This window comes from Muscardinus avellanarius, assembly GCF_963383645.1.
Source record: "Muscardinus avellanarius genome assembly, chromosome: 9".
Lineage (NCBI taxonomy): Eukaryota > Metazoa > Chordata > Mammalia > Rodentia > Gliridae > Muscardinus > Muscardinus avellanarius.
The window spans coordinates 11,338,857-11,358,323 of record NC_137795.1 but is presented as its reverse complement, the minus strand read 5'-3'; the positions used below and the strand labels follow the sequence as shown (position 1 = coordinate 11,358,323).

The 19,467-nt window shown below is 56.2% G+C and overlaps 1 protein-coding gene across 2 annotated transcripts in view; it reads left to right on the top strand.

Annotated features, from left to right (window-relative positions):
• Window positions 1-16,901, top strand: part of NUDCD3 (NudC domain containing 3) — a gene marked incomplete at both ends in the record, with an annotated part of 99,928 nt that extends 83,027 nt beyond the window's left edge. The window contains 3 exons of one of the 2 annotated variants that reach the window (XM_080701534.1): window positions 2,120-2,263; window positions 11,793-11,981; window positions 16,791-16,901. In XM_080701534.1, the coding sequence (XP_080557660.1) occupies window positions 2,120-2,263; window positions 11,793-11,981; window positions 16,791-16,901 (444 nt within the window). The remainder of the gene's footprint in view (window positions 1-2,119; window positions 2,264-11,792; window positions 11,982-16,790) is intronic. The other variant, XM_080701533.1, reaches the window with a different exon arrangement.
• Window positions 16,902-19,467: the final 2,566 nt, after the last annotated feature.

Sequence of the window (19,467 nt, the reverse complement as noted above, 5' to 3'; positions counted from 1 at the left end):
ATTTAAACATTTGAAGCTTTATAATCTACTTTGATCTTCTTGCCCCGTTAGTATAGTCTTGTCTAGATTTCACTAATGGTTTAATGGTTTTCAATTTAATTGTTATGGAAATGCATTTTTTTTCCATAGAAGATCCTCTGTATAGTAGTTTGGGTTTCATCTCACTTTAATAACCAACAGCCTAGCTGGGTGTGGTGGTGCACATCTGTAATCCCAGTACTTGGAAGGCTGAGACAGGAGGATTGCAGGTTCAAAGTCGGCTTCAGCAACTTAGTGAGGCCTTGTTTCAAAATAAGAAATAAGCCAGGCATGGTGGCACATACTTGTAATCCCAGCACGTGGGAGGCTGAGACAGGAGGATCGCACAGGTTCAAAACCAGCTTTAGCTACTTAGGGAGGCTCTCAGCAACTTTAGTGAGACCCTGTTTCCAAATAAAATATAAAATAGGTCTGGGAGTATAGCCTGGAGGTAGAAAGCCCCTGGGTTCCACCTCCAGTACCACACACAAAAAAAATAATAATAAGATAAAAAAATAAAAAATAAAATAGGACTGGGTATGTTGCTTAGAGGTAGAATGCTTCTGAGTTTGACCTTCAGTACCAATAAATACATGCATACATAAATACACACAGCCTAACTGTAGGAGTTTTATCACTTGCAATTGACCTTTCTGTTGTATTTGTTAGGTCAAGGCAATCCAAAATGCGAGTACAGGTGAGGGCTGTGGGAGAGAAAAGAAGATAAAAGACGAAGCAGATGAGCTGGAAATTGAATAAAATTAGCGAAGTATAACTGAAGTGGACCCTAGTGTTGATTTTAAAAAATGGTGATTCTAAACACCAGTCGAGATTATACACACCGTTATAAATTACATGTGCATAAGGATGGTGTGGGGTGTTGATGGGGAGCACTTTGGATTTTAATCCAGTTCTTATATTGAATATAGCTTGAGACGGGGCCTCACTAAGTAGCTGAGGCTGGCTGCAAACCTGCCATCCTCCTGTCTCAGCCTCCCAAGTACTGGGATTACAAGTGTGCGCCACCATGCCTGGCTTTGGGTATCCTTTCTAGTCTTAGAGGATTCTTATCAATTCCCTGGGTTGATGGTGTCTCCCTGTTTCTGATGAGGTTGCAACCCCTGTTCCCTTCAGAAGCTTTGCTGGTTCTTGTCTGGTGTCTCGGGACTGGTTGGGTGGGATGGGGCTGGAGAGGAGGGGTGTTTTCGTGTTCCCCACTGTGCGCCCCTTGCTTCCCTCCTTCCCTCTGCCACCTATCCAGCATGAAGGACTTCAGTTCCATTAGTATATATGTAGATGCAGAATTGCTAGGTTACGTGATATGTTTTTGTGTGGCAGTGTTGCCAGTTTTCTAACTGTGTAAGAGGTCTGTTCTTCCACCATGCAGCAGCTGAGTGGACCCACTGCCCAGCTCTGCTGAAGCTGTGGAGCCTCCTCTGTCCCCGGGCTGAAGCAGGACTGACCACCTGGGGTATGGGCATCGACACCAGTCTCCTCAGACTGCTGCTCGGTCCCTGCAGCAAACAGGAGGGTCCCTTTCCTCCTGGCAGGGCTTCCCTGGCACAGTGCCTCCAGGGCTGTCTCAGCCACTCCTCTGTGTGCCCGCCCCCTCGCTGCAGCCCCCCCACCCATCCCTGCCTCCATCCCCCCACCTTCCATAGATGTGCCGACCCGTCCTCTACTCATCTCCTGCTTCTCCTTTCATTGTGTGGGGTTCTCTCTGTGTCTTCAGGCCACAGGAGATCAGAGAAATGCTTGTTCCCAGCGCCATGTTTTCAGTGGTGCCCTTGAAATGTATCTTGTCCATCTTCTCCCCTAGGATTTAGCTGGTTCTCCTGAGTAGGCCATGTGAGAATCTTGCCCGGAAATGATCATGCCAGGTAAAGCTGCTGGGAACAGTATATTTGGAGGCCAGCTCAGGTGGTCGCCACTCACAGGAATTCATGGCCAGACTGATTTGGCGCAGGGCGTGTAGGGTCCCTGCAGGAGCGAGCTGCAGCGCGTCACGTGCTTGCGTTCGTTTGCCACAGGAGGTGGGCGCAGCAGGACCACGCCCTCCTAAGTGCACAGGTGAGCTGACCTTCCTCTGCTGTGTCCCCAGGTCTCTGTGGCCCTTAGCAGTGGCTCCATCCGTGTGGCCATGCTGGAGGACAGCGGGGAGCGTGTCCTTATGGAAGGGAAGCTCACCCACAAGATCAACACCGAGAGCTCCCTCTGGAGCCTGGAGCCGGGGAAGTGTGTGTTGGTAAGTGCTGCCTGTTTGTGGAGCTCCCAGGTAGGTTTTGAGCCTGCGGTGGTGCCCTTTGACCAAGTCTGCACTGGGCAGTGAGGTCACCAAGTCCAGTGGTCGGGTGGACAGAGTGCTCTGAGCATTTGCACAGTTCTCGGCGTCCATGCACTTCCTGGCCTCAGCCTTCCGGGTGTTGGTTCCTGAGAGCACCACGTCTTACATCTAAGGCAAAAACAAGTCTACAGAAATGAAAAGGCAGGTTGAACGTTCCCAGGTGCCAGTCTGGAGGGTGAAGATACGTGTAGACAAGCGGATCATTTGGCCAGCTGGGTCTCTTCATCCGGCAGCTGGCAAAGCTGCTAAGAGTTTGGGACAGCGAGGTTAAGGTTGAATCCAGACAAGCCACTTACTGTTGCCACTTAACGACTCCCGCAATCTGGGTTGCAGGCCTGGCAAGGTGGCCGGTCCCACTCTCCGACACCTCTGGTCCCTGTCAGCAGTAACTGTATGCTAGCACCTACATGGAGGCCTCTTACGGGAAAATTGGGGCATGGCATATTTTGGACTCCCTTGTTTCTTTTCTCCTCTGGGGTTGCTGAAGCAGGGCATGGTTAAAGGGATAGAGATGAAAAGAAAAAATATTAAGTGTTTGGACAAAAAAAAGTCAAAGTTGTTGATCTGCACACAGTATGCAGTAAAGAGCAGCAGGGTTCTGCTGGGTCTCTGCGGGGCAGCTAGCCTGCCCCTTGGCCAGGGCCGGGGTGGCGTGGAGTGTCCAGCAGTGGGCTGGACCTGGCTGTCCCTGGTTTGCCCACCCCCCCAGGCCTGCCTCTGACAGCCAGCAGCAGTGATGCCCATGGGCACTGGCTCAGGCTGGCCAGGCCTCCACAGACACACACCTCCCTTCCTTCTTCCACATCTCCTGGCAGTCAGCCCCTGTCCACGAGTGCTGTGACCGTGACTTCTGCCTCTGCGCTGGTTGGCCTCAGGTGTCAGCAAGACTGGGTTGAGGAAGCTGCAAAGTGTACTGCGGGGTGTTCTGTGGGGCGTCTCCACAGAAGACTGGCGTGTGGGCCAGCAAGCTGCGTGGGGAGGCGCCTGAGTGGGCGGCGCCTGGTAGACGGGGCCTGGGTGGGGCAGAGGGAAGGAGGTGTGCACCTGCCCTGTCTGGCTCTTCTTCCTGAGCAGGCACGCTTCTGCCGCTGTTCCTGCCCTCGGCGTCTGACTGTGGGCGCTTTGGCCTTTGGACCCGGGACATGCACTAGCAGCTCAACAGAGACCTTTTGGGCTTTCAGTCTCTGGCATGCATCAGTCTGAGTCTTTTTCAAGCTGCGGCTTCTGGCTCCTTGAACTGAGCAGCTACCAGCTTCTCTGGCTCTGCAGTACGCACATGGCCACTGCAGAACTTTCAGCCTCTGTGATCATGCGAGAGCGCATCGAAGAAACCCTATATATGTGTTCACACACGCGCGCTCATGTTTGTGTCTGTGTATATCCTAGTGGCTCACATAGCCCTCATCATCCTGGCAGCTCAGTCCCTTGCCCCCAGCCCCAGCATATAAACCCTGGTATGAATGTGGCGCTGAGCTGTGTCCTGCTTGACACCTGTGTGTCCTCACAGCCTCACTTCCCTGCAGCTTCGTAGTCCTGAAGGTCCGAGAGCTGAGCAGCGTGCTGGCTGTGAGGCTGGCAGGCTTTTCCTTGGCAGGCATTGCCTGTGGCTGCTCTGGCCCCTGGAGTGCACTGTGACCCAGGCAATCTGCCCAGTGGGCCGCCTGCAGCCCTCGGTGTAGGACGTGGAGGAGGCTGCGATGCTCTGCTCCCTCTGAGTGCCGAGCCCTTGGCGAGCCCCCCAGGTGTGGTCCACTTTACTCAGAGGCCAGTAGCATCCTCGTCTGGGATGTTTACAGCTGACCTTTGTGACTGGCCTCTGAGCCTGTAGCTACCATGTTGGGAATCCTTTGGGATTATAATCTCTGCACTGGTTATTCTTTTTTCCTTTATTTCTATAGAAGTATGATTACCACTATATTGTTTACTTACATGTTTTCATGGATAGAAGTCACTCTGACTTTATGGATATTCCAAAGCCGTGCTACTTTTTCTGTGTGCTTTGTAAACGTGTGTGTACAAATCCAAGTGGAATATGCCGTGGCCAGTGGCCGAAGCATTGACCTCTGTACTGGTTCCCACTGCTTATGAAGCATGTCGCTGGCCAGGCCACCGACACACCTTACGACGCTGTTTGGTTGCTGCAAACTCTTTCCAGGTCAGGATGCCGAGGATCCAGGCAGGGTGAGCAGCCTTCCCAGGGGCCAGCACATCTGCCTGGCCTCCTTGTCTCTTTGCTGGGGAAGGCTCGGCCTCGAGGGCTGGGGAGCGATTCTCCCCTGCAGGAGAGATGGGAAAGGTCAGGAGGGAGGGGAGCTGGTCCCAGTGGTTTTCAGAGGCTTCTGTCAGGTGATGTGGGAGACACAGCGCACAAGCCTGGGGTTGGGGGTGCTGTGCGCCTGGCTGGAGGCAGGCTGGGATGCGTGCCACGCCCACAGGGCAGGGCCGATGTGCCTTGGTTGGCTGTCCATAGACCCCTCCCGCCTCTCCTCACCCAAGTTCTGTTCTGGGCTGGGCTTCCCAGTGCCCTGGCTGTGCTTTGGTCTTAGTTTGCTCTTGTTAGGTACCTGGTACTGGAGGCGGTGACAGCAGCAGCTGTGGGCTGAGGTGCCTGCGCTGCCGCGAGCAGGGCGTGGGTGCTGTGCCGTGTGCTGCAGTGGGCCGTAGCCTCTGTGGTGCACCAGTGCAGCCGGCTGTAATGGCCGTGCGCGCCATTGTGCTTCTGGGGCAGCCTCGGCTGTGCAGAGAATTGTGCAGAGCATCGTAATCTACCCATGCTCAGCCCGCCTCCTCCCAGGGTGCAGACTCGGCCTGCCTCCACCCCTCCTCATGCAGCCTCAGCACTGAGAGGCTGGCTGAGCTAAGGGCTTACCCGTGCTCTTGATTGGCTTATTTATTTGCTGGAGGCCTTCTGGGGCACGGTTTTCTTCTGCTCATGTCCCTGAGGTAGGAGTGTAACTCACTGGGCTGAGTGTTTTGACATGTGAGGCTCCGGCCTACCTGCACACAGCGCACTGCACCTGCTCTACGAGGCCTGGCACGCTGCCTCCCTGTGCGCGTGCTAGCGATTGGCAACCTGGCCGATCGTGTTTGTTGGCTGCTTATCAATAAATGCCAACCCCTGCTGGCACAGGTTGTAGTTGAGATGGAGACGAGGGCCTGTTTTATAGGCCCTAGCAGATGTCCTGGGAACAGAGCCTCTTGGAAAAAGGTTCTTGGGCCAGTGATTAAGTTAAACATCTCAAGGTAAGATCACCTTGGATCATCTGGGTGGCCCTAAGCCCTTCTAAGGAAGAAGAGGAGATAGACGCAGAGAAGGCATGCAAGGACTAGGCAGAGACTGGATGTGGCCACAAGCCAAGGGATGCCGGCGGTCACCAGTGCCGGAGGAGGCGGGAAGGTCCTCCCGGGCGCGCTCAGAGGGGCAGTCCTGCCAGCACTTTGATTTGGGGATGTCCACCTTCAGAACTGCAGAAGGGTGAATGTGCGATTGGGTTTTGTTGTCGTCGTGTTTAGGTTCCCTGGTCCGTGGCTTTTTGACACAGCGGCCCTGGGACGCTCGTGCGTGACCCCCTGGCAGCTGCTATGAGGAGGGTGATGTTCAGTGCTATCACTGTCACCCCTAGACTTGGCAGTAACAGTTCTGACCTCCTCACCTTTCCTGGTTGGTGAGTGCAGACATGCCACTGGCTTCCAGAACCTTCCACACAGCCTGCTCCTCCTCCCTCTGCAGCGAATCCCACACCGTACAGCCAGGGCAGGCAGGGGTGGCAGCTAAAACCGTGTGACAGCTCTTGCCTCCCTCCCTCCCACACGAGAATGTCAAACGAGACTTTTTGACTCAGGCAAGCTCCTCGCCTGATTACGGAGATGTAAATTCAGCTGTGGCGATGGCGCCAGCATCTTTCCCTGAAGCCGTGCAGTCCCAGAAGCCAGGCGCTCAGCGTGTGCCTTGTCCTCGTTTCTTCCTCCATCCGGGGAGCTGACAGGCTGCTCTGCTGTGTAGGCGGCTGCAGCAGGCAGCCGCGCTCTGCTGCAGGGGCTGTCAGAGCCACGCTGGGGACGGTTGTCGTAGCTACACAGAAGGCAGGCGCCATTCCACGTACACGTCCTCATGTGCTGACATCATGCACACACAGACCACCTAGCGTTGGTGAAGTGGCTCTGAGACACACTCTGAGGAATCAGACCCAAACGCGCTGCAGTGTGTTTGTTTATGATGTTTGAACCCTGTGAGTATTTTTATACACGCTGTACTTCCTCCCCTCCTCCTGTATTGAGATGGTTTCCTCAAGTTATTATTTCTCAAAAGTGGAATTCCGGGGTAATTGCAGCCTATGAGACGTTTGCCGTGGCTCTCCCCGGAGGACGGAACGTTTCTGGAGCGTTGCCAGGGATGTGTGTGCCCGCCTCCCCACGTCCCCGGGACAGGGACGTCTCGATTCCCCTCATCTTGCTGGTTTATCTGGACACCTCCAGCTGCTCCTCTTGGCTTTCTCGTGAGGACGAAGCGGTCCATGGCCTGCCTTTCCTGGTTGGTGAGCCTTTCCTTGGCAATCTTTCCTGGCCCATGAGACTGTCTTTCTGCATCACTAAATGTACTTCTTCATAAATTCAGAGTGGAAGCTAGAGATTTAAATTACTTTAGCATTTTGGCAAGAGCCCAAGGCCTGGGGATTATTTTATTAAATGAAATGTGAGCCCTTGTGCCTTCTTGTGCAAAAGCTATCTTCAGCGTGAGCCCCCAGTTTCTGAGGGCTTTTAATTCTTCCCATCATGCCCATCCCTGGATTCCAGTGGGGAGGGTGGGGTGCCGCTCGCCACTGCTCCGCTGTCATCCCCACACTGGAACACGGGAGTGTTTGGCTTCCCAGCCATGTCTAGACCCTGACCATGTCTTGCCTGGCATTTGCAGTATCTTAATTTAGTTTTTAATTTTTCAGCTTAAAAAAATGTTGATAACAAGCTAGGCATGGTGGTACCTATCTGTAATCTCAGTACTTGGGAGGCTGAGACAGGAGGATCACAGGTTCAAGGTCAACCTCAGCAGCATAGCAAGATGCTCAGTAACTTAGCAAGACCCTGTTTCAAAAATAAAAAATAAAAAGGGCTGGAGGGGTACCTTGGAAGTATAATGCCCCTGGGTTCAATCACACACATGTGCGCACGTGTGTGTGTGTAAAATCTCACACACGCAGTTGGCAACAGTTAAAATCCAGGCAGCTGCTGATGTCCTGAGGAGCGGAGGCTGCCATGTGGCCCACATCTTTCCTGCAGCGGAGTCAAGCCGATCAGGGGCCCTCCATGCTGTCACCCGCCTGTTGCCTGCCCCTGTTCCAAGGTGCCTCCTGGAAGGAACGTCCGCGGCATCCCCTTGGCCCAGCCACGGCTCCGTAACAGCTGCGATGGCTGGAGCCATCCTTCCCGGCCATTCCTCCCTGAATAGAAATGAGGCTGTGTTGCTGAGGAGGGCGGGATGTAAGCGCTGGTGAGTCACTGGCAGGGATGGGGGCACGGAGGTACGTGTTCCATGTTGAGGGTGAGGTTTCTCTGAGGACGTTCGGAGCGCTGCTCAGCAGCAGTCTGGGTCCCTCTGAGAAGTGGATCATGGGGCTGCAACCAGGTCAGCAAAACAATGTGAACTTCTCAGAATAGAAGAAGAAAATGAGGAGGTGCCTAGGAAATGGCGAACCCTCAAGGTCACGGACATCCACTGTGCTCTCCTGGGCCCGGCTGGCCCCAGCGCAATGAAGGGTGTTTGGGTGTGTGTGTGTGTGTGTGTGTGTGTGTTACTGGGGATGGAACCCAGCGGCTTTCTACCTCTGGATTATACTCCCAGACCTATTTTATACATTATTTGGAAACAGGATCTCACTAAGTTGCTGAGAGCCTCACCAAGTAGCTGAGGCTGGCTTTGAACCTGTGCGATTCTCCTGTCTCAGCCTCCCAAGTGCGGGGATTACAAGCATGTGCCACCATGCCTGGCGAGGGTTCGAGGCAGCACTGGCGGCACAGGTGGAAAGCTTAGTTACGAGAAGACCTGGCTGCAGTAGATCCTGGGTCTCCATTAGAGCCTCCACAGGAGAGATGGGACCACACAGAACTCCTCGGGCAGTTCTCAGGAGGTTGGTTTGTGGGCCAGCTGACCAGAGGGAGCACTCTCTCGAGGTTCCTGCAGGTGGGCGTGCACACAGGAGTCATCAGAAGAGACACCAAACCGGAGATGGGGCAGAAAGGCCATAGTGGACGTTAACTTGCCCTTAAATGGTTCAGCCACTATGCATCGTGTCTTACATAAACATACATCTCACAAGGACAGAGTGCAGTTACCCAGCTGCTAAGCACCTGTACGACTGGCTTTGTGTTGGTCCTGTTGTAGCAACTTGTAAGTTTGACGCTATTTCCAAACAAAAATCTGAGCTGCTGGCTCAGCACCCAGGAGAAAGCTCAGCTCCAGGGAGGCTCGGGCGGAGCAGAGGCAGTGGCGCAGCGCGTGGGATGCAGCTGGCGCCACGCTCAGTGCCAAGCTTCAGTGTGGACCTCACAGCGCAGGCTGCTGGGCACTGGCCAGCGCAACACCGAAACACACAGGTCTTTCCGTTGGTTTCCTGCCTAATTGTCCAGCCCTGTTCGCAGACAGATGTGTGGTGACCCGTGTCATCAGCCAGCCTGGCTGTGTCAGGGAAGGCAGGGCACACTTGAGGCCATGAGGTGTGTGGTCTCATGGGAACGGCGTTCTGGACCCTGACCAGCTGGGCACAAGATGAGCACTGCAGAGCGAGGTGCAGGGGATCGAGGCGTCTAGGGTGTGGGGTGTGGGTGGTCTGTGACGGCACACAAGGAGATAACACCTTTGTGTGCACACCACACTTCCAGAAACACGATTTGGTAAAAGTAACAAAATATTAAAACAGGTCAAACATTCAGCAGACTATCAGAGCACTTTTCCAAGGATATTCTTTGCCAGGGACCCGGCAAGTCCATTCCGGGACCTTCCCTGTGTCCGCTGGCCCCTGCATTCCATCTGAGATGCCAGAGTCTCCCTGGAAGGTTTGTGTGCTCTGATCCCTCCAGTGTTTGGAAGGGTAAGTGCCCCGAGTCTTACCTGAGGCCTCCTGGAAGTCTCACTCCAAGGAAAGTGGTTAAATATGGGAAATAGCCAGCAGCCAAGAGCAAACCAGTATGTAGACTGTGAGGCTATTCTGACCATAAAGAAACTAGTCAACTAGCCGAGAGTGGTGGTGCACGCTTGTAATCCCAGCGCTTGGGAGGCGGAGACAGGAGGACCACACAGGTTTGAAACCAGCCTCAGCTACTTAGGCTCTCAGCAATTAGTGAGACAATTTCAAAATAAAATATAAAATAGATCTGGGAGTGTAGCCTGGAGGTAGAAAGCCCCTTAGTTCCATTCCCAGTACAACAAAATAAACAAATAAATAAATAGATAGTAGTCAGCTAACAGACTTCTGGGGCATGGGGCCGTGGAAGGAGAAATGGGCGGAGATCTGTGGGGTGATGTCACTGGCCAGAAGGGGAGGTGAAGTTCTCCAGGGGCCAGTATGGAGGGAGGTCAGACCCCCCACCCAAGAGGGTGTTTGCATGCCCTCATTGAGTAATCGTCATGTGAATAATGTTGGTCTTCTTTCTTTTACTAGTATGCTCATCCTTAAAAAACATAATAGAAGGTAGTCTGAAAATGCTAAGTAAATATGTTTTCAAACTTCAGAGGAGAGACCTTGGTCTCCTGGGCTTTCATAAGAACCCAGGTCCTGCCTGTTGCCCTCATGAGGGTGGCTGGTGCTGTCACAGCAAGGAGAGGTCCAGGAAGCAGAGAAGCAGGCCTGTGTAGACATGGGTGGCGTGGGCCGCCTGTGCCAGCTGTGCTCATGGGCAAGAGCGGGGATGGAGGGGTTGGAACTCTGTGCACTGCTGGTGAGAGTGGACAGTAGTGCGGCCCTGCACCAGGCAATCCGGTGTTGTCTCTCAGAGTTAAGTATAGAATTACACAATCCGGCAACCCCCGTCCTAGGTAGATAGAAGATTTGGAGGACAGAACTCAAACACGTGTTTACACACAAATGTTCATAGCAGCATTATTCACGGTAGCCAAAAAGGTAGAGGCAGCTCAGTTTCTCTAATACCTCAAACTCTCCTGGGGTAGGGTAAAGAATGTATTTCCACTTGGGGGTTTTTTCACTCAGAGCGCTCGGCACTGAGGTCTCTGAGCTGCTGGTTTCCCGTGTACACACAGTCGAGCAGTGGTGGGCAGCTCAGGGGAGTGCCTCAGAGGAGGGTTCATCCGAGGTGTAGCTGGGCACAGCAGAGCAGAAGTCAGTTGTTGGTGAGCTGGTGTCCCTGGAGAGCCCGGTGTGGAGGCTTTGACATGTCTTAAGCCATCGGCAAACGTGACTGCTGGGGGGCCTCATTAGGACTCCATGATGGCCCCTGGCCCGCACCCTATGGCTGTCCAGAGCAGCCGACACAGCGGTCTGGTCTGGTCTGGTCCTGGGTGAGATCTGCCCTTGCCACCTTTCCTCCGGTGAGGACGAATGGCCCGTCAGTCACAGGACAAGGTGAGCAAAACTCCCTTGTTGCTTTCTGGCCGTGTTGTTGAGAGTTTCCTTGTGAGCCCAGCCAGTGTCCCCATTCCAGTGTGTGGTGTGGCCTGGGCCCTGCGTGGCCCACTGAGCATCGGGTGCATGGGACTTGGACTTCATGAGGCCCCGGGTGGTTTTCTTGCCCCTTGCTGCAGCCCACTTGGCCTGCATCCTGCAGGTTCACAGACTCCGACGCAAGGGCTGCACCGTGACGGTGGGTAGGTGGGCGGGTGCTGCTCCCTTGACTGGGGTCCTGCAGGTGAACCCCAACTGGGAGGCTCCTGATAGGGCTGCTCCTCCCCAAGCCTTTGGAGGTTCAAGGACTGGGCTGGAGCCCCCATCCCCACCCCCAGGCAGCAGGCTGGGCTCCAGAGGGGCTGGGGCCGGGCACCCGGGCCTCCCCCTGTGGAATACCTCAGGCTGAGTTCTTTGCCTGCAGGTCCCAGCTCCCCAAAAGACCATGGAGGCTGGGTATTGCTCTTGGAAGCGAGAAAGTCATTGACAAGGGAGGTGGGTGATAAGAGCTGGGCAGGATGGGCCAAGCCAGGCAGGCAGGACTGGGGGAGGTGTGTCTGCCAACAGGCTGGAATGGGCTGGGGCCAGGCCTGGGTGGGCTGGGATCTTCAATGGAAGGTGCCCTCTAGGTAAGGGGCGGGATGGGCACACGTGGCAGGACCAGCCTGACTGGATCGCTGAAGGAGGATGCCTGCCTGCAGGATGCAGGCCGTAAGTACCCGACAGTTCTTAGGCTCATAATTCCTTGAATGTCCTGGGATGCCCTTCTTGGTGGCTGGGCTTGCTGGCTCCTGACACAGTCTCTGCCCTGCTGGTTCCAGGTGAATCTGAGCAAGGTGGGCGAGTACTGGTGGAGCGCCATCCTGGAGGGGGAGGAGCCCATCGACATTGACAAGATCAACAAGGAGCGCTCCATGGCCACCGTGGACGAGGAGGAGCAGGCGGTCCTGGACAGGCTCACCTTCGACTACCACCAGAAGCTGCAGGGCAAGCCACAGAGCCACGAGCTGGTAGGTGCATGCGGGCTGCAGGGGAGTGTGGGGAGCGGGGCTGCCCTGCCAATGTCATGTCCTGGCTGGGAAGCCCCGGGGGCCCTGAGTCACCTGCTTCCCTTCTGGGGATAGGTATGACCTGGTCTTGGTCTTCACACTAGAGCCAGGTAGCAGGACCTTGAAGGCTGTGGTGTGATATGCCCTTTCCACCTGGAGTCGGTAAATGTTCAGTGTGAGTGGCTCATGTCTCTTTGCCTCACCCACAGGCGACCGCCCTGAAGCCCCACAGGTCCCTGGGGGAGGAGGTAGGGCTGCAGGCCAGCTGTGGTTTGGACTGTGGAGGGCAATCGCTAACAAGCATCGGAGGTGAATGTCAGGGTGGGCCACACCTGATCCAGCGAAGGCCAGGTGGATTGGGTCATATGTTCCTGATTGTAATAATCCTGAGAGCAGCTACTGGGGAAGAAAAGGCTGCCTTCCTTCAGGCGTTTTAACCTTTCAGTGCCAAGCCGCCCTGCAGGTCTGGACAGCAGTGTGGTGGCGCAGGTGGACCAAGCACAGCTGCTGACTGGGGTGGGGTGGTAGCTGGGCTCAGGCCAGTCCCACAGCCACACACGGGCGTGCCCCCACGCCTCTGAAGGAGCCTCACGTCGTGGTCTGTGTTGATAGTCCTGCCTTCCCTGTGGGGTGTGCGTCTTGGGGTCTTCTGTGTACCCCACAGCTGTGGTTGCCTGTTCTCACCAGTGTGGCCCTGCTCTATGAGGTCACAGATCCTGGAGGTGCTGGCTCCTCCCCTCCTACCCTGCTACACCAGGGCATGAGGTGAGCGCCTACTGCTTAGGGCTAGGGCGGGCAGGTTGGCCAGCATGGGCCCCATACAGCACCCCTGAAAGGCTGGGTTATTTTTAACAGGGGTATTTTCAGGGTCTTGGGATGTATTTGGGGGACTCGCAGCAGCTCAAGCTGCCAAATTGGGGTTGAGCGCCCAAATCTGATTCCAGATGTTCCCGCTGCCCTGGCACTGGCCCCAGCCCATCCCTCTGGGGAGAGGACATTCCTCTCGGCTCGCTCCTCTTTCCACCCAGAGCCCTTTTGGTATGGACGGGGCAGTTCATGGGGTCACCTCAGCTCACGTGACAGCCAGACCTGCGCCTTCGAAGCTCAGTCCAGTCACCAGGACAGAAGATGCGCCTGCGACCCTTTGCCTGCGGTGGGACCTGAGGGGCCTGCCCACCCAGCGCCGAGGCCATGGGAGGGCTGAGGCGGATGCTTGAGTTGACCTCCCTGGAACAGGAGTCCGTTTTGACTGGAGAACATGGATGCGGACACCCACTGTCCTGGGCGCATGAGAAGGAAGTCCTACCAAGCATCCCTCGGAAGCAGGACAGAGGAACCACGGGCCGGGGGCTCCTCACATCTCTGGATGCCAGCACTAAGTCTTTGTTACAAGGAAACACTAAAGATTAATATTTACTGTGGCTCAAACCGAATCCGTGGCAAGCCTTGGTGACGTCTCCGTGGACTCCAGCTGTGAGAGGTGGCAGAAGCTAGAATGTTGTACAGCTGTTTTCTTCGCTGGCCCTCAGGTTCCCTGTGATCCTATCTGTTGCCGTCAGAGCAGAATGGCAGTAACGCCACTTGTCTGGGTGTCTAATAGTGCAGGGTCTGCATGGGGGGCTTCCTGCTTCCCTTTTGGGTCTTCCCTCCCGGTGTCATCCCCTCTCCTCCACTTCGACTCTCTCTTCCCCCTCCTGTGCGTTCCGTGCGGATGGCCCTGGCATGACTCAGTGTCACCCTCCGGGAGCACTGGCACGAGCTGTTCTCTGTATCCGCAAGGAGGACAGACCTTCAAGGGACTGAAGGCCGACCTCTTGGTCTGATCTTCTCCAAAGACTAGCTCCGCCTGGCTTTGCAGTCTCATCAATAAGACTCATTTCTCTACTGGAAAAGGCTGTTCTCTGTCCCATTCCCAGAGGCCTCTGGGCTCCTTCTGATGGCTGCTGCTCAACCCGCCGTCCAGGACTGGAAGCAGGATGGCCAGTGCATCTGCAGCAATGCAAGCAACTCCAGGAATGTTTTTACACTTACACCACGACAGGCTAGCCTCAAGGGTCGGGAAGTGCCGCGCCGTACCATCCGTGTACCCCGTGCACACGTGCGCTTACGTACACACGCCCTGCCCTCGTGCCCAGGCGACGTACTGCCGTTGTCCTGTTGGTCCTGTTGGTGCTTTCTGGGGAAGCTGTCTTCCTGTCCCCCAGGGCTCTGCGGAGGGGAGGGCCCTATGAAAGGCAGCCTGCCTGGGCACAGCTTCTCCCAGGGACTGGGCAGTGGCCCAGTTAGGAAGGATCCAAAGAAGAACCTTGAAGGTGTTGTGGTCCAGTAGCAAGGTCTGTTATGAGTCTAAATTGATTCTGCCATGAGCTTTGAGTGGGCCGGGCAGCGTGCTGCCTCTCAGCGAGATGTGTGTTCCTGTCCTGGGCTGACAACATGTGGGTGGACTCAGAGTGACCCTCACCCAGTCTGACCTTCTGCTGGATGGCCAGCAAACCTCCAGCCCCAAGCCCGTAGCTGTGGTCATAATGAAGCCCCTCTTAGGGCTGTTGGGAGGAGAGTGCCTGGCACCAGTGCTGGTCTCAGCTCCTCTCAGATTGGCGCAGCTTGGAGAAGGGTCCTCAGCACGCAGCACCCTGACCACTCAGGGCTTCCACCTAAAGTAGCCTTAGCTCCTTATTTATTGAATGAAGAAACAAAGGTGGGCCCATGCCCTTGGGTGGCCTCATGTGTCAGTGACACAGCCCTGGGGTCCCTCCCAGGAGTCCGTGGGTGGCTGGGATCGCTGGGCCTCACTCCTAGAGATGGAAACGGGGCCAGCTCTCCTGCAGCCTCCATCTGCAATAAACAGCGCACAGTCCGTTACCAGCGTGCTCGGCATTGATGCCCATTTATGGTGCGAACTCAAGAGTTTTATAAAGCTGCCAGGATTTCATGTTGTGCTTCTGATGCCACAGACGTGGTATATTTTAAAGCATTTTAATTTTGAAGTGATAGCACCTCTCTTTGTCTTTTTATTTTTCTTTAATTTTTATTTTTTTGTGTGATACTGGGAGTGGAACCCAGGGGCTTTTCTATCTCCAGGCTATACTCCCAGACCTTTATTTGGAAACAGGGTCTCACTAAGTTGCTGAGAGCCTCACTCAGTAGCTGAGGCTGGCTTAGAACCTGTGCGATCCTCCTGTCTCAGCCTCCCAAGTGCTGGGATTACAAGCCTGCGCCGCCATGCCCAGTTCTCTTTGTCATTTTAAATTCTTTGGTGTCACTCTGAGATGATCTGTTTCCAAGCTCAGCAAGTTTACTAACCTCCATCTTCTCCCTAACTTAATTTCCCCAAGCAGCTTTCCCCATCTAGAAGGAGACCGTGGAGTGCTCAGGTGCCCTTGCCTCTCTGCACTCAGAGGCGGTTGTCTGTTTAGGACCCCTCCACCCTGTGGGACTCACCCTAACAGTCACTGTGACATCCATAGGCAGCTGCCGGTCTTGACGTGGTGGCTGGTCCCATAACATGGGGATGCCTCTGCTCCATCTTTGTTCCAAGAGAGCGCTGAGCCCCGATCCTGCCCCCAGGTTCCCGTGATGTGAGAGCAAGTGACAAGCCTGTCCTTTGCACTCCCGACCTCCTGCATTGGGTCCCTAGTGGTGACCTCAGGGCTCGGCCGCCACCACCTGACTTGCAGCTGGTGCCAGCTGTGCTGGAGTGCGGGTCTCCTGTGTTGAGCAGGCCCATTCTGTGCACAGGACTGGGTGCCCCGAGGTCTGGCAGAGACTGCACGGCCCTCCCTACACCTGCCACTCACCCACAGGCGCTGCAGCGCCTTCTCAGAGCAGCCTGGGGAAGCTGAGACCATATTGAGGAGCCTAGTGAGCACGCACTGGCTGGGGCGTCCTGTTGCTGCCTCGCTGACTACCAGCCCGTCAGGAAGGCCGGAGCGCACGAGGTGCTGGGCTGCTCAGAGTCAGCAGCCTCATTGGGCGAGGGGGCTTCCAGGCTGCCCATCCCGCTGGCCCTGTGATTCCTTCAAAGGGCTCTGTCTTCCAGGCCTGCTCCTCTGGGCTTTGTGCAGTAGGGGCTGTGGACTCCGCTGGAGGGGTGTCCAGCCCCGCCCGTGAGTTTCTCACCCTGGTCTTTGGGTGCACAGGGAGCAGCCAGCCAGGAGGGCAGGTGCACAGATGCTCAGAGGGCAGGCGCCTCCCTGGGGGATGGCCTTTCTGGGTTCCCTAGAAGCTACACAAGTCTAGAGTGGCCACATGCTGGAGGGGAGCTAGAGCCACCAGCTCTTTTGGCCAGGTTCCTGGGGACGCAGTGGGGTGCTCTGGACCAGCGCGGGTCACTGCTGGACATTTTGAGATTTCAGCCCATGCTGATGATGTCATTCTCAATGGCAGGAACTTTCTCCCTTGGGAAGGGGTGCAGGAACACCCCCTGCGCACCTTGGTCAATGCCTGGTGGGGCTGTGGGCCTGCAGGCTGTTTGGAGCTTGGACAGAGATCCCTATGGAAAAGGGACAGAAGATGAACTGTAAAGATGGCCAGTATGCTACTGGAGACGGAAGCTGAAGGGTCGGGGGTCCAGTCTGGGGGAGCACATCCTGCAGAGGGGTTGGCAGTTGCCCAGCTCCTCACTGGTCACCAGTTGCCCACAGGCATACAACCCTCTGGTTGCTTGGTCCTGCCAGGCGCGCACCCAAGCCCTGAGGAGGAAGGACGGCTCTGGATGGAAGCCTTCACTGCCTTGTAATCCCCTCTAATCTCTCTATTTTCTGTTTGTAGAAAGTCCATGAGATGCTGAAGAAGGGGTGGGATGCTGAAGGCTCTCCCTTCCGAGGCCAGCGGTTCGACCCAGCCATGTTCAACATCTCCCCGGGGGCTGTGCAGTTTTAATGACCAGAAGCCAAGGAAGCCCTCAGCAGCGGGGAGGTGGAGGCCGCGTCCTTGGCTGCCCCCTCGGCTCCCTGTGTGCCCGGCACTCGCTCATCTTTCAGTCCCAGCCATCCTTTCTTTCACGGGTGAACCAGGCCTTCCACCCTGACCTGGCACCTCCAGACTGTTGGAGAGAGGGCAGGGCCAGCTGCTGCCTGGCGGCTGCTATGACCAACACTAGGCAAGGATGTTTGAGTGGGGAGGCGGGTCCCAGCACACTGGGAGCATGTGCTTTGTCTCCACAGCAACCGGCCACGCGGGCGGCAGCTCTTCCCTCCCCTGCTCTCCGCTTGCTGTTGTTTTGATGCCCGTCTGCTTGCTCTTCTTCAGTGGGGGTGGGGTTTGCAGGGCTCTCGTGTGAAGCCAGAGTTAGTGTGTGGACTTGGCGCTTGCATGAAGGCGGTGGCGGCCGTGGAGCCGCTGCAGGGACCTGCCCCTCGATCTCCTCCTGTGTGTGCACGTGCAGGCTTGCTCATCCTTTGTAAATGTGCTCCACTGGCCTCAGCCTCACAGGCAGAGCAGCAGAGACTGCAGTCCTGTTCACACGTTCTAGATATTGGGAAGAAGCCCCAGGGCTGTCCTCAGGCCCGGCTATGGCAGGACTTGGCTCTCCACGCTCACGCTCCCCTCAGGACCTCCTCTTTGGGTGTACCATGTCAAGGCAGGGACGGCAAAGCACCAGGCACTCTCCGGAGACCACAGCACGTCCAGCAACCCACAGCAGACCATGTGTACCGCAGGTCCTGAGCAGCCTTGACCTTGGCGCCTGAGGAGGAAGAGCTTCTGCCCAGGCACGCATGAAGGCGCAGCCCTACTGCCACCGACCCAGGACTGGCCCGCGCTCCCTGCAGCTCACTCTTTGACCTGCCTGATCTCCAGGGACTGATGCCATCTTGCTCTCCCGCCCACAGCCTGAGCTGCAGCTGCTGACTCCAGCCAAGTTCTGAGGACATGGCTGAGGGGTGGGCCCCGGACCCCCAGAAGCTACAGGGCCTCTGCCTGGCTCCAGGAATGTAGTGCCATGGTGCACGGGCCCCTGCACCCTGCTTCCACAGGTGCGGTTGCATGCTCCCAGAAGGAGCCCTGCCTCTGCGGCTCTGTGCTACTCCAGAGCGAGGGGCTGTCTTGGAGAGCACAGTGGTGGGACATCTTTCCAGAGGCATCGCTTTGAACTTTGGGTGGGAGCTGGTTCACTGCGGTCTTTTGGGGGTAGATTTCTGGCTGGTGGCTGACAGTCCTTGTAAGAAGTACCTGGTGGACCCCATTCTGTAAATCTAGAAATGTTACTCTGACTGTCAAGGAGAGAGCAGAGGGCCTTCAGTGCCCCTTTTGAACGTGAGGGCCTTATTGTCTGCGAGAGGGTGAGGCCCTCCGAGGCCAGGGAGCAGCTCTTGCCTACAAGAGGCTGTGTCTGTTCTTCCCCTGAAGTTCCTTCAAGGTGCTGGGAGTTGCTCCGCTGCCCCAGCAGCTGTCCTGCCCAAGGAAAGGAGGTCTCACGTATCTCCCTCTTCTCTGCACACCCCCCCTCCGCCCACCCTTGGGCAGCCCCCCAGGAGGCTGGTGGGAGAGCCCAGCACTTGTGATTGCGAGAGACCGAGCCGACCCTTCCCTGGCGGCTTGTCTTCCTCGTGCCTGACTTGACTCTGTTGTATTTCCCTACTCCCTGCCCCACCGTAACAGTAAACCAGCGTCTGGGAGGAGGAGCCCACGGGGCAGTGTTGGGTGTGGGCCCCATGGTGGGAGCAGCCACCGCATCTGATCCCCGCGTCACACTGCCGTGTGCCGCGCGTGTGGGTCCTGCACCGCAAGCCTCCCTGGCATGCCCTGCTCCTCACCAGCCTGGGGCTGAGACCCTCCGGGCACCCACGCCGCTCGGCCTCCGGAGCTGGCGTGCTGCCTGTTTTCTCGTTTTAGACACGACAGCTGCAGTTTGGCCACTAAACCCCACCAGCTGAGGTCTGAGGAAGGAAGCAGAGTCCCTCGTCGGGGGCCCAGGAGCGTGGGGTGTGCCCCGTCCGGGGGGCCCAGGAGCGTGGGGTGTCCAGCCTGCAGAGCTGCTCCGGCCCTCGGTGTTGGTTTGCAATAAATCTGTATTTAAGCAGGTCTGGATCAGAGTGCGGCTTTTGTTCCTGACAGCACTGAGTGGCCATTACCTACAGTTTCCAACGTCCACATGGGGAATTGGTAGGGATCATTTCCCATTTGGCCTACAGCCCTGACAAGACTTCATAGCTTTGGGGGAAGCGGGGGCAGAAGGACCACACGCTTGAGGCCAGCCTGGGCAGTGGGAGAGTACCCCTGGGCGCAGCCTGCTGCAAAGACAGAAGTTCTGTAGGCTTTGATTCAGAAAGTAAAAGAATGTAGCAGGCTCTAGAATTATGCTTACCTGAGGCGCAGGTTGAGTACAGAATTGGGGTGACAAGCTGGCTGTGGCCTCAGCTCCTGCTGCCACTCGTCTCTTACTGGGCTCCTGACACCCCGATCTGCAGGTACCTCTGCATTGTGAGGCCCTAGAAGTCACATCTGC